We start from the raw sequence: 13814 nt of genomic DNA, 5'->3' as shown, positions 1-13814 counted from the left end.
TGAAACAGCTTTGTTGGACAAAACATATCTAATCCAAATGTGAAGGAAAGTTAATCTGCTTACGCAGTTTCCACTTCACTTACATATCCAGAATTCCTGATTTGTACAATAAGGATTTTTTCTTTATAAAATCATCACTTTGGGGAATTCTAGCTTAATAGGGAGGCAAAATGCAGCAAATTTTATCTGCTCATTTCTCCTTTACAGCAAGAAAGCTCATGGTCTTTGAGGATAAAGCAAAGTCTAACTTGCAGAGAGGATGAATGAATGAATTTCCAGCCGCCTCAAACTCTGTTCCACTTGTCTCCTGGTTGTCTCTGCTCCAGTTCAATTTCCCATTGTTAAATATGTATAGACATATATTGCAGAATACCCAGTACAAAATATGCCCAAATAGTAACTTCACTGTAATTCTTAAACCTAAACTTGAAACTAAATTGGCAATAATCAGTCATCATACAAACAAGTAGCTCCAGAAGCCCTATTAAATGCACTGCCCTTTATACCTGGTATAAAGGTGGTCTTTTCATTTTCATTACCTTTTTTTCTCCATCCTTCAATTTTTATCATTTATATCTCTTCAAATTAAATGAAGAAATAAAAATTTGCCTAAACTTTATTAGTAGTATTAACAATGGGCCCAGTTATAGCAGATAACTGTCTTTACCAAAAATTTTGAGTTGAATCCTCCTCTTGTATGTGGGACCATATACTACGCAAGTGATAGTTTATCTGACTGAGGAGCTATATATTAAATATGTATATAATAAATATATATGTAAATATACATATCAACTGAGAACATTTCTAAAAACTCTTCTTTCAGGCATAGGCGTAGGCAAGCTTTTTTTTCAATAATTGCCTGTTGATTTTTAACTTGCAATGTTTCAATAATGTAACTTATGTCCATTGCAAGAAAGCTTAATTTTTGCATGTCTGCTCACGTGGGAGTCACACTCCCACACATCCAAGTACACTTACCTTGGGACAGTTTGTACGCTGTGCCTCAAATATTAGAAATTGCAGTATCAGGTGCCTTGTGATGAGGCAGTATCACCAATTTCCTATGAGTTCGAGCATGTATTATTATGCTTATTTTCATTGCTTTGGAGGCAACTGCTTGTGGCATAATTTCCTGTAAACAACTCGTTTGCATTTAAAGCGACTTAAGGAAAGGCACCTCACGGGTCTCAAAACATCTCTCACAGATTATTCACCAATATTCACAAATAACTTTGATATTCACAAAATACAATCCTGTTCAGAAATTCAAATGTTGTTCCTTTAAAAAAGAAAAAAAAACAAACGACAACAACAAAACCAAACCGCCCAAAAATGCCAAAAAAGCCCTCTTAAGCATTCTCATCTGCCAGCCTGCAGAGAAAAGATTAAAACTTGGACTCCCAAGATGCTACACTTTATTCTGTCAAAGTGCCAAGTAGCAAAAACATCATGCTACTCATTTTATATTAACAATTGGATGGGAAACTCACCTTTTTAGTTCTGTTTTCTGCTCAGTTCTCTGACAGATTTCAAGGCATCTTGCTTCCCCCCCGTCACAGATAGCATTTATTCACACCTCCCATCCCAGACATACCAGTGCATTGGACTCTCTCCTTTCTAAACCTGTTTCTCATTTCTACTGAATGACAAGTATGAACCATGTCAAACTCCCACTTTCAAATAAACTTACAGTATGTAACGTAGGAAAATTCAGTTGAGGCTTTTCACAATTTACCTACAAACAAATATTTTAATATAGGACCTGAAAAATCACAGGCTAGCACGGAGTATCATCTTTTACATGTTTAGTCTACCTTACTATGGTCTATGCATTTAATAAAAAGTGTGAAATGTAAGCATTTTACAAAGTACTAGTAAGTTGTATTCATATAGCAGTATAAAGGGAAAATTAGTAAACTTCTCATTTTTACTTAGCTAAAAAAAGACCAAATCTTAAGGAAAATAAAATCCACTGCAAACCCATTTCAACCACAGTCACAACAGACTTTGCTGCTTGTCTCTCAATAGACGGGGAGTATAAAGTCCAAGTAGCACATAAAGGCTAATGGCAGCCTACAATCTAATTAGCCCTTATTATAATACTGTCCAGAGATTCAACAGATACTTCTTTAGAAAGGACACAGGCACAAAGAACCCACCCACAAAGGAGTTAAGTTTCCTTTTAAAGGTCTAGAAATGCGTAATAAAGAAGAGTCTTTGACCAGGAAGAAGTTTGGCTGAGCCTGGCATGTTCGTTAGTTTGCCTTGAGATTTTCTTCACCTAAAGAAAAAAAGTGGTGCACAAAAGTGTTTATACGTTCTGCTTCATTTAGATGTTCACCTTGGCTTACAAGGCAGAGTGGAAGTTTTTCTTTGTATGAGGTTACGATTTACTGTGAGCTTTGCTGAGATTTCTATGGAAGAGCAGAGAGTAAAACTGAAGAGCATATAAATGGGGCTCTGAAAAGCCTGAGTAGTTTTTCTCTTTTTAAAAAGTTTTGTTACCCTGGAGGATGTTTAAATGCATGGGACTAAAAGGCAAACTGAGGATGGCAGTTGCCAAGTTATGTCCAGTGAGTATTAATGTCTGTGGTGCTGTATTAGTGACATAGACGTGACCCAAGGAGTGAGTTTCTGTACATCATAGGAGCAGGTGCACTTAGAAAAGTAGGGGACAAACTGCCTCAGGCTCCGACAGCCTCAGACTCTTCCTGTCGGAGGCTGATCACAAGACACGAGGGTGTGCATGGGTACGTAATCAGTCATGCTGTGGAGCTCCACACAGAGTAACTTGCCTTTGAGCAAGTTACTTTGAGAGCTTACAAAGTTGAAGTCCAGCAAGGCTTGCACACTGAGGGTGCCTCTACAGTAACACTATCATTCAAATGAAAAGTAAATCTCCTGATCATCTGGACTTACACTGAGCTTCGGTTTCTAACTTGACAGTTTCAGAAAGCAAGCTGGATTCCTTTTGAATAAAACCAAACCAGAAGATGTGCTCCAGGGGTTCACTTAATACACTCCAGCCACTAATGAATATTCAGTCCACAGCTCCAGATAAGAACTAGTCTGAAGTGAAACCTCCTGCAATACACATGGTACAGACATCAGGTCCTCAGCAGCAACTGTGCTGCTCTGCAGATCCACTTGTAGTGGGGCACACTGCTAACATTATTAGTCTGGTCTCCCGCTGTGTTGCAGACCGTTACATCTCACCCAGATACCTCTTACACTGAACGTGGAGACTTCAATGAGATCAAACCCTTTTAGCTTGTAAGACTGAAATACTTGCCACCAACAACAGAAGGGTCTGATTGCTGGGTACTTGCTGGGGCTGTGAACCCCAGTAAGATAAGGTGAAATAACCTAAATGATCCAGTAAGAAATCCATGCACCATGCTTCTAGAGGATTCTTTTTCCGTGCCTGACATACAATTCCTCTGCATAAGGACAGATCTTAAACTGTGCTAATTTCATCTAGGATAGCTGCTAGAATGTGTTCTCCTGAACAGCCCTTCACTTTTGTAGAACTTGAGCACAGAGGATGCCAGAATAAAAGGCTTTGATTCCATGTAACGGACTAAAAGTAGGGAACACATTGCACAGTCATTGATTCTTTTTGCCTTCCAGTAGTATAACTATGATGAAGCACCTTATTGTTCAAATATTTATCTCAGAAGACAGATGTAGGGAGATGGTGTTTATAGAAGTGGTTTGTCCATCCAAGCCCAGACATCACTGCTGATGGGTTTTTCCCTTTAAAATGACTTTTCCAGATGGTGGAGCAATTTAGTATTTACCCCGCAATCAAGCACTTTAAGACCCTTTCCTTTTAAGGGCACAGAAGTCCAAGCACAAGACCCCCTCAGTTGCTCAGAGTGTCAGGGATCCCTTTGGTGATCAAACCTCTGCTGGCGGAAATGGTCATTCATTGCTTTTAAAACAAAAGGCTGGTATAAATACCGATCCCTCAAATCACACCAGAGCTTACCTACCCAAGCATCATCTTTTACTTGGTTTTCCCCCCATGACACTTTTTTTTTCAGTGGCCTGTGGCTTATTTTATTTTCTCCTGGACTTAAGGAAGAGGATTTGGTCTCGGGGCCTCCTCAGAGCCAGCATGACTAGTGTGGAGAGCCAAGTCTTTCCTATCACGAACATCATCTGCTTCTGCTAGCCACTGTATTTCGTGCCCCCTGAGAAAGCAGGAAACCACCACCCACCAGAGCTAGGGGCATGAACCTTCATGATGACCTTCAGGTCCCCGGGACGGTATTACCCAAGGGGTTAGTTACAACCAGGAACACTGTGCTACCGCCATCAGGTCCACCACTAATAAAGTATCCTTATAATGATACTCCACCCCATGTCTTAATCCATGGATAACGAGGTCCCCGTCTTACAGTGGTTGCAAGTCTTGGAACACGCGTTTCTAGCAGTAATGCGTGTGAGCGACGGATGGAAACACTGCGGCCTTGACCGGGCCTCAGAAGCAACACGTGAAAGGACGTCTGCCCTCCGCGCCGGGGCAGCTGCACGGGCACCGCAGGCTAACCGCGGAGCGGCAGTGCGGCTCACGGCCCACGCCTGGGGACCCCGTTGGGCCCGGCAGCCTCTCCCGTTCGCCCGCCTCAACAGCCTCCCGCCGGGCCGGCGACACCTGCGCCAACCGCCGCCGCGCGCCCCCAGCCCCGCCGCCCATTGGCTCCGGCGCGGTCAGCGGGTGGCGCGAGGGGCTGCTCCGCCCCGGGCGGCCGCAACGGCGGTCGGGCCCCGCGCCCTGGCAGGGCTGCCAGGGAGGTGGGGTAGGGGTGGCAGCGTTTCACCGTACACCGGTTAAACTCCGCAGTTGCTGACGCAGTGTATTTTTTTTTTTCTTTGCTGGAAAATGCGGGCAACCAGGCTCTGCAAATAACTTTACTGCCCCTGCTCGCACTCGTGCCCTCCCGGGGGAGCGGAGCCCCGGCTCCGCACCTGCCAGCCCCCCGGCACCCACCGCCGCCGGAGGCGGGAGAGGGACGGCATGGCCCTCAGCTCCCTCGGGAACGGCACGGCCTCCTCCCGGAGGACCTGCGGCTCGGGAGCGCGCCGAACCCGCCAGCTGCCCGCAGCGCCTGCACGGCCGCCGCCAACCACCCCTCCAACCCCGCCTGCCCCGCGCGCGGCGGCAGCGCGGCCCCTCCCGCTCCGCCCCGGCCGGGGCTGACTGAAGGCGGCGCGGGGGCGCTCGCAGTCCCGCCCGCACGGCCGCGCACACGGGCGCTCACACAGACACAGACACACACACACAACAACAGACAGACACACGCACACACACGGAAGTGCAGCCCGTGCTGGCTCGCAGCCCGCCGCCGAGGCCGCCCCGGCGCAGCGTGCAACATGGCGCTGGTGCCCTGCCAGGTGCTGCGCGCCGCCATCCTCCTGTCCTATTGCTCCATCCTGTGCAATTACAAGGCCATTGACATGCCCGCGCATCAGACCTATGGAGGCAGCTGGAAATTTCTGACCTTCATAGACCTGGTAAGTGCCCACCCCCGCCCCGGCGCCCGTGGCCCTGCCCTCCCCAACCCCCCTCCCTCAGGCTGCCCGTTGAACGGCCGCGGCCCCGCGCGGGAGCCCCCGGCGGCGGCGGTCCTGCTCGACGGCAGCGCCATGAGGTGACCTTAAAGCGGGGCCGGCGACATGTTGTGACTCCAGGGCCGGCCGTGAGAGGAGCCGGTCGGGCACGGCGGCAGCGGAGCCGGGTGGTTTGAACGGAGGAAGAGACGGACAAAGCCGAGGGGCTGCTGCGCCTGAGCGGCCGTGGGGACGGTGCGCCTGACGCCCCGTCACCGCGGTGCTGGTGCTGTGTCTCGCCTTTTTTAATGGCTGACAGGAAATACCAGAACCTGCTGGCCCCAGCATTTGGCTCCCGTGTGCTGTCAAAATAGAAAACATGTCTTGCTGCCATTGGTCCATTCGAGGAGTCCATCCCCGACAGGTGCAAGTGTGTGAGAGTGACACAGAAAATGTTGGGTAACACGACTTGCCGCATCCAGTGAGTTTTGGTTGCAAATCCATAAACGAGCCTGACAAACAGAAGATATCTCACTTCACTTTTCTTCATAAGGGTCCAGATCTGGAACAGTCACGAGCATGCTGGCCTGCTGGAAAACACCAGGTGCTGGCCAAGGGCTATTTTAGCCCTGAGCTTCTTAGCCTCCCTGCCTCCACTGCAGCCTTCCCCTAGTGTGGGTGGGAGGAGAGGGGGCGGGAGCAAGAGAGGAGATGGGAGGAGAAACTTCGTTTCTGGTTGTGAGATACGATATCCAACTTACACTTAGTACCTACATCAAAAGAGTTTGGTTTTTTCTTTGCCTGCACAGTGCAAATAGGCGAGAAATTTTGCAGTTCCTAATGAGTTACAGAAAAGTCCCAAAATGCAAGTATTTCAGTGCTTCCCAGTGATAAAACCTACCTCAGAACTTCATCGTAGGTTCACAAGTATTGTTGCTATTGCCTACACACTTTATATCCAGTCAGTAGGTTGAGTTTATGAGTTTGGAAACCAAACTCAAACACCATTAAGCTGGCAGGTCAACTGTTCAAATTTCTGTATAAGGATTAAGCCAAGGTTCGCTGAGGTCCATATTTTATTCAGAGAGAAGCACCTACAGTATTTTGCATTTAGCCAGGATAATTTTTGTGTTGGGTGCCAAAAAATGTGCTGTATCTCTGAGGATCCACAGCTATAACTAGTGCTTTTACTGTGATTGTAAAAGGCCTCATGTTTTTTTGAAGGGCAAACTAGAATCTAATTTTTTTTTTCTTTTTGGCTGCTGGACAGTACTGTCAGCACTATTAATTGATAGAAGTTAGTGTAAAGTCCCAGTAAGTTGGGGGGCACTGTTGACCAGTGGCAGTTGAATTGGAAGTGAACCAACTAAAGCTAAAAGCCGATGATCTTGTCTTCGAGTCTCCTTCACCTTTTCCTATGTTCTCCTAGCCCTGACAGTTGCTTGAGGATTAAGTGAACTAAGGCTGTCACACAGTGAAAATAACATTTTCATGATACATGATACATGATACTCGTCATTTCCCCAAAATTACAGCCTGCTGTCTGTGGCAAGTTCATGTGGACTTTCCCATCAAAGCATGCATGTGATTCAGGCTACTTTTGTCATGGCCCAAAAGGTCAAGGTAAATATGTAGTGCTATCTAAAATGTCTGGAACAGTTATCAATTGCAGCTAGTCATTTCTGTCCTTTAGCTAATAGTTGTCACGTGTTTCTCATAGTTAAGTCTGATAGTTGAGAAAAGGTTAGCAATTCCTTGCAGTCTTCAGTCCTTCCAAATAACACACAATTCAACAACTTGAACGCCTTTGTCTGTGACTAGCCAGCACATAGACCTCTCCACTTGTTGACAATATTTACTTATGCCAGAAAGGCCCTGGCAGCATCTTATCTAAGCAAATCTATCTTTCTGTCTCCTGGGACAACTGGGAGACTAGAAAAAACAAAACCTGTTAGACACCTGAGAAGGGTACCAGGAGGCATGGCTGGACGATGTTAGGCGCATTTCCGAAATACTGTATGTTGACTAAGTCTTGAAAAGTCTTCTTTAAGTTTCAGTTTCCTCAACCATGTGCAGTGTTCCTGTGTCAGTCACATTCAAAGGCTGTCTAGACAAAATATCATCGATGCCAGAGTCTTGGCAGACTTCTTCTTGCTACAGATTGTACCTCCACAAGCAGAGATTTCATCTTTGACATCACAGAAGCACGTAGAAGTTCTTTCTGTTTCAAAAACTGCTACCAGTTCTTGAAAAAAGTGAGTTTATGACTTGAATCTGAAAAGAAATTTGGATTTTTTCTTCCATCTTTCCATTTGTAAAGGGACATTTTTTTCCTGTATCAGCATCAATAAATGTCTTGGAGATTTAGGTAGCTGGCTTTGCAGAGGTGCTGTGTGAAATGATTTACAGTTATCTGCAGATAATATAATTTTTGAATTATGAAAAACTAGTAGTTTGGACTCTAAAACACAAGACACACAGTAAGGTATTCTAAATGTATACATTAATCTGAACAGTAGACTTAAAGTAGCCCTCACACTGTTTACAGAAGCTTAGTATTATAAAGAAGTTATTTAATACAAAGGTAAAGACTAATGTCCCTGTCCATCTGTAATATTTTGGATGTTCATACCTGAGTAAGATTTTCTTGGATGCCAATATTCATGCGTAGTCTCTTGAGTCTCTTGTGTCCTTGAATTAAGAAAGAGAACAAGTGCAACTGATAACTTACTTTAACTGCTGTCATTCTGATGATGGACCCCGTTTTTTTGCAGTTGTGAATGTGGTGGCCACATTCCCTAAAACACCCATGTCAATGGAATAGTTTTCTGGCTTATGAAGCAATGTACTTGTAGTGTGTTTTAATATTATACTGATGATGCTCCTCACTGTTGCTACTAACAGTCATTTCTCCACTTCAGACTTTCTCCTTGGTATGTAGAGGTGGTAGGTACTTATCCTGCTTATTCAAAAGATGGTACCTGTGGTACCTGCCTAGTACCTGTGGATTCCAAAGCACTTCAGAGAAGAGAGCAGTATCCTTTTAGTCATTTATAGAGTGGGGAACTGAGGTACAAAGAGGTAAAGAGTTGCTGCCAAGATCAGTCGGTGGGCCCAGCAGATCAAATTATTGAACTGAACATTCAGGCTAGTTCAAAACTACAACATGTTGCTTTCATGTAGCCTCACAACACAAACCAAGCCCCAAAGTTTGTGTGAAAATGACAAAGAACTGGGTTCAGATGGGATATTTCAAGATACGTGCCTAGAATTTCTTGAATAGCTGCCTTTGTTACATTCAAATTCATCATTTTGTGCTTCAGTAGTGGACTGCTGCAAGACTGCGTTGCCCTGCTTCATAGTTGAGCTTCATAGTTGGAAGTTAAGTTAGGGTGAAAATGATGCAGGTACAAAATGATTCCTTGCAACAAGTTTGTCAGCTATGTAAGTCTCAAAAACTGATCCGATTTTTGTTCAGTTCTGTAAGTACTTGAAGGAGCTGAATTAAAGATAATAGTACTTCAGTTAAAGATAACTAGGTCATCCTGCATACAATGCAATCATACACTGCAATCACATGCCTGCCTTTATAAATACACGTTTGTTGAGGAATCCGTTGCTCCGACTTGTCTAAAATGGTAAGATCCTTGCTGTTTGCACGGGTTAAGTTCTGTTTTTCACTTTCTCTTGGTTCTCTTACTGTTGTTGTAAGAGGAGACAAAAATAAATAGAATTTGTATTCTGGAATAAAGTGGAGCCTGTGGGTGCTGAAAGAAGACCAGTTCTATTTTCTTTATTTGTGTGTGTGTGTTGATTAGTAAAAAAGTAGCTTAGAGTTAAAATAAGTATATATCTCCTTAGGAAGGGGTACCCTGGTCTAAATAGCTTCTAATTTTCCTTGTGCAGTTTCTGTGAAAACCGTATTCCTCAAAGAAGCTAGAGTAAACCAAGATACAAATGCCTATACGTATGCATGCATTAACAAAATACTGGAGGTTTTTTTTAATCTTAAAGTCTATCTGATAGGCTGAACAGGGTAGTTATTGAGACAAAAAGCAAGGCTAGATTTTTGGAAGCAGTTTTGAGTGTTATGTTTTATGATTATGATTAATGGTCCTATTTTGAATAACAGAATGTTAATGTGGGTATTCATATGACTTTATTCAGGGCAGCCAGAGCTAGAGAGGAATTGATTTTGCTCATATATAAATCTGCCTGGTCTTATACTTTTATTATTCTCTTGAAAGAAATAGCAGGATGTCTGTGTATGAACTTTTATATGTTGTCTGGCAGATTGAGTTCAACAAAACCAGGTATAAGCTCTGTTCCCAGCACATTTTTTGCTAGTACATGTTGTATTTGTTATATGGAAAATGCATTTTGGTTTAGTTTGATTAAGTTTAAATAAGTCATCAGAACTTAGCTCATTTCTTGTCTTTGGAAAATTTCAGAGGGGCATGTTAACAATAGGACTAGAAACTGGAGTTGATGGATTTGTCATTTACTTATTTAGGGTATTTAATTAGTTATTAAATTATATGAGATACGGTTACTAGATAACAAAAAAAGATAGCAGCTTAACAAAGCATGGCTAAAAATTATAGGTGATTTGTGCCCAATTTGGATTTAGTCATGCTGATAGGAGATAAAATGACCAGAAAATGTCAGAGGCCAGAAGATTCAGAACTAAAGAATAATAAACTGTGCTACTGTTGCAGTATCTGAAGTTGAGCAAGTTTCATGGCCAACTGCATGGATTAAACTTATCACAACACAGAAGACAAAAGTGAAAATACATTCCACACTCTATGGAATATAACTACGACTCTTTTCCAGGATTTCCTTTAGTAAAATGAATTTCACCTTCTGCTTTCCTCTTTCATCATCTGTAAAGTCAGCCTTATATTCAAGTGTTTTATGGCTTTTGGGTGAAAAGATTACAGAAGTGTAAAATATTATTATGTATTATTCCCAGAGGTAATTAATCACCATGTCTAAATATCTCAGTGTTCTTACTATAACAGAGAATACAGTCAATGGAGTGTTTATCAGTTTACAGAGAAAGAAAGGGATTGCTTTTTGAGGAATAACAAAGTGAGGTTTCTTAATGTTGCTTGATGTATTTGAGAGAAAAGGCAATGGTATACGTAGGGGAGCCTTTTAATAAGTGTGTGTTCTAGAGCTTTCTTTTTCCTGCTCAGGATGTAAACATGTCAGAGAAACAGTTATGTATAGTGCCATGGATGCAGTAATAAAAATAATAGTATCATTGTTTCTTATTCATAGACCCATGTCTTCCATTTGCTTTTGGTAGCGCTCTTACAAATTGAGTGGAACTTGAGCACTATATTGAGGAGTTCCATTTTCACATTGCATTAGCATGTCTTTATTTTACAATTGGACTTAAATATGTTGAACATTTAATTTGGGAATTCTTAGGAAAGTTATGGCTGTTTTGAAATATTTGTGTTGGCAGTAGGGTTGGCAGGGGAAAGGAAGAGAGTGGAAGAGAGGACAAATTGGGATCGCTTACTATGATGATAGATTTAACTAATGGCAGTAATATTATTTTATAACTTGGAGTATGTAAGTGATAGGTAACAGTGCTATGTTTTAAACCAGTGTAAAGTCTGTGGAGTTTTGCCAGAACAGTTTCAAATGATGATGACTTCAAGAAGTTGGTTTAGTAGTCTTTCTGTTCCCCTTTGAAAAAGATCCCATTTGTGTTGCATTACAGGTGAATGATTTTCTTTACAGTGGTAAGGATAACTCAGATAATCTTATATGGAAAAATTGTTAAATATTTTAATAATAATAATAATAACAACAATAATTATTAGCCATGGCAAAATTGTTAAATATTTTAAACAATTAGTTTAAACAAGGACAACATATGTAGTGTTCTATGTTAGTGTTCTATGCTGAAGTCAAATTTGGGGTTCTGAGCTATCCTAATTTGTTATTAATATAAATATATAACAAAATATTTAATCAATGTATTTTTGAGTTTATATTTGTATTATCTTAACGAGACCATGTAAGCTTAGACAAGAAAGAAATTTTGAGATCGACCTTAAGTTATAGTAAAGATCTATACAACATATCAAATACTATTCCTAATTAATATAGAAAGTTGCAAACTTAGTGTTTTAAATTAAAAATATTTTTAATAAAAATAAAATTCAATTTGATTCTGAAAAGTTTGTAACTGAAAAGTTACATCAACCTGAGGATGTACAAAGACTTGTAGGGTAGAAGTCCATGGGGGTAGTTAGTTGTTTTGTCCTTAGGCTAAAAAAAAAAAAAGTTGATCACTGTCTGAAAATGGGGAAACACTCACATGATAAAAATCTTTTATTATTGGCGTGATAGAAATTTTAAATGTGCCAGTATACCACTGTACAACAAACGATGAAGTTGTTTAAACCTATAAGTGCAAAAAAGAAAAAGAACCCTTTATGAAATTACAAAACCCTAACATTCCACAGAAGTAAGTTTGCAGATTTGATCAAAGTCAAACCAAAACAAAATGTAATAAAACAAAGTTGAAAAAATAGGCAATTCTGCAGTGCATTAAACATGATATAATATAGATTCATTACAAGGAATTAGGCCAAGTGTGTATTTACCTGAACAAAACAGTAAATGAAAAACATTTCAGATTCCTTCCATTACATGCAGTCTTTTCTGTGCTGCAACTTCCCATATCTAATAATTGGAGTTGTCAGTGCCTGCCCATCTTAATGCGGTATTTAGAAAACATTTTTCTAATTGTGCTACTTTATTATAGACTGTGATGTTTGGGACGAGCTCAGCATGGGTGGAGAATTCCTTGTTGTTTGGAGTCTTAATTGCTAATGCAACTCCAGTCAGTAAATGTTAAAAAGATCAACACCAGTGACAGGTTTGTATGCTTTCTGCAGAATTCAAGAGTGAAGCAAGTACTGGTGTGTAATAAGTCCACACTGTATATTTCTGTATTTGAAACAAAAGTGATGTTATTGCTCACAATACACACATGAAAGACATCAAATTCCTCTCGGTGTAGTGTTTTTTTCTTTTTAAGTATCTGAATCTGAGGCTTGGTCTTCTCACCTTGCATGTCCAGTTATATGAGTTAGAAACAAAATTGACAATGCTTTGGCTTATTTTGAAGACCAAAGTGAAGCACAGATTCCTTGTTCATTCTTTGAATGGGTGACTATGATAAGCATTCTTCCTTCTAGTGAAAGCTTTTTCGAATGTTGCCTTATTTGCCTGCATTTATTTGAATAAATAAAGCTCAGAGGGTTGTGGTTAGTGGTCCAGAGTCTGGTTGGAGGTCAGTAACAAGTGGTGTCCCTCAAGGGTCAGTACTGGGTCCAGTCCTGTTCAATATATTCATCGATGATCTGGATGAAGGGATAGAGCGTACCATCAGCAAGTTTGCTGATGACACTAAACTGGGAGGAGTGGCTGACACGCCAGAAGGCTGTGCTGCTTTACAGCGTGACCTGGACAGGCTGGAGAGTTGGGCAGGGAGGAACCTAATGAAATTCAACAAGGGTAAATGTAGGGTACTGTACCTGGGGAGGAATAACCCCATGCATCAGTACAGGTTGGGGGCTGACCTCCTGGAGAGCAGCTCTGTGGAAAGGGACCTGGGAGTCCTGGTGGACACCAGGATGACCATGAGCCAGCAATGTGCCCTGGTGGCCAAGAGGGCCAATGGCATCCTGGGGTGCATCAAAAAGAGTGTGGCCAGCAGGTCGAGGGAGGTCATCCTCCCCCTCTACTCTGCCCTGGTGAGGCCGCATCTGGAGTGCTGCATCCAGTTCTGGGCTCCCCAGTTCAAGAAAGACAGGGATCTGCTGGAGAGGGTCCAGCAAAGGGCTACGAAGATAATTAGGGGATTAGAACATCTTTCATATGAGGAAAGGCTGAGGAACTTGGGTCTCTTTAGTCTAGAGAAAAGAAGAATGAGGGGGGATCTTATTAATGATTTCAAATACTTAAAGGGAGGATGGCAGAGGGATGGGAGGAGTCTTTTTTCAGTGGTGCCCATTGATAGGACGAGGGGTAATGGGCACAAGCTTGAACATAGGAAGTTCCATCTTAACATGAGGAGGAACTTCTTCACTTTGAGGGTAGTGGAGCACTGTCACAGGCTGCCCAGAGAGGTTGTGGAGTCTCCCACTCTGGAGACGTTCAAAACCCGCCTGGACGCTGTCCTGTGCAACCTGTTGTAGGTGACCCTGCTCTGGCAGGGGGGTTGG

At 42.3% G+C, this 13814-nt stretch overlaps 1 protein-coding gene across 1 annotated transcript in view; it reads left to right on the top strand.

Moving 5' to 3' along the window:
- The first annotated feature begins 5255 nt into the window (after nucleotides 1-5255).
- Nucleotides 5256-13814, top strand: part of AIG1 (androgen induced 1) — a 127804-nt gene continuing 119245 nt past the window's right edge. The window contains exon 1 of the mRNA XM_082480797.1: nucleotides 5256-5523. Coding sequence (XP_082336923.1) covers nucleotides 5383-5523 — 141 coding nt within the window. The 5' untranslated portion in view covers nucleotides 5256-5382. The remainder of the gene's footprint in view (nucleotides 5524-13814) is intronic.

The sequence above is a fragment of the Vanellus vanellus genome, assembly GCF_965231255.1.
Source record: "Vanellus vanellus genome assembly, chromosome: 3".
Classification (NCBI taxonomy): domain Eukaryota; kingdom Metazoa; phylum Chordata; class Aves; order Charadriiformes; family Charadriidae; genus Vanellus; species Vanellus vanellus.
Note: the sequence above shows the minus strand (reverse complement) of the source record. Positions and strands in the feature narration are given on the sequence as shown.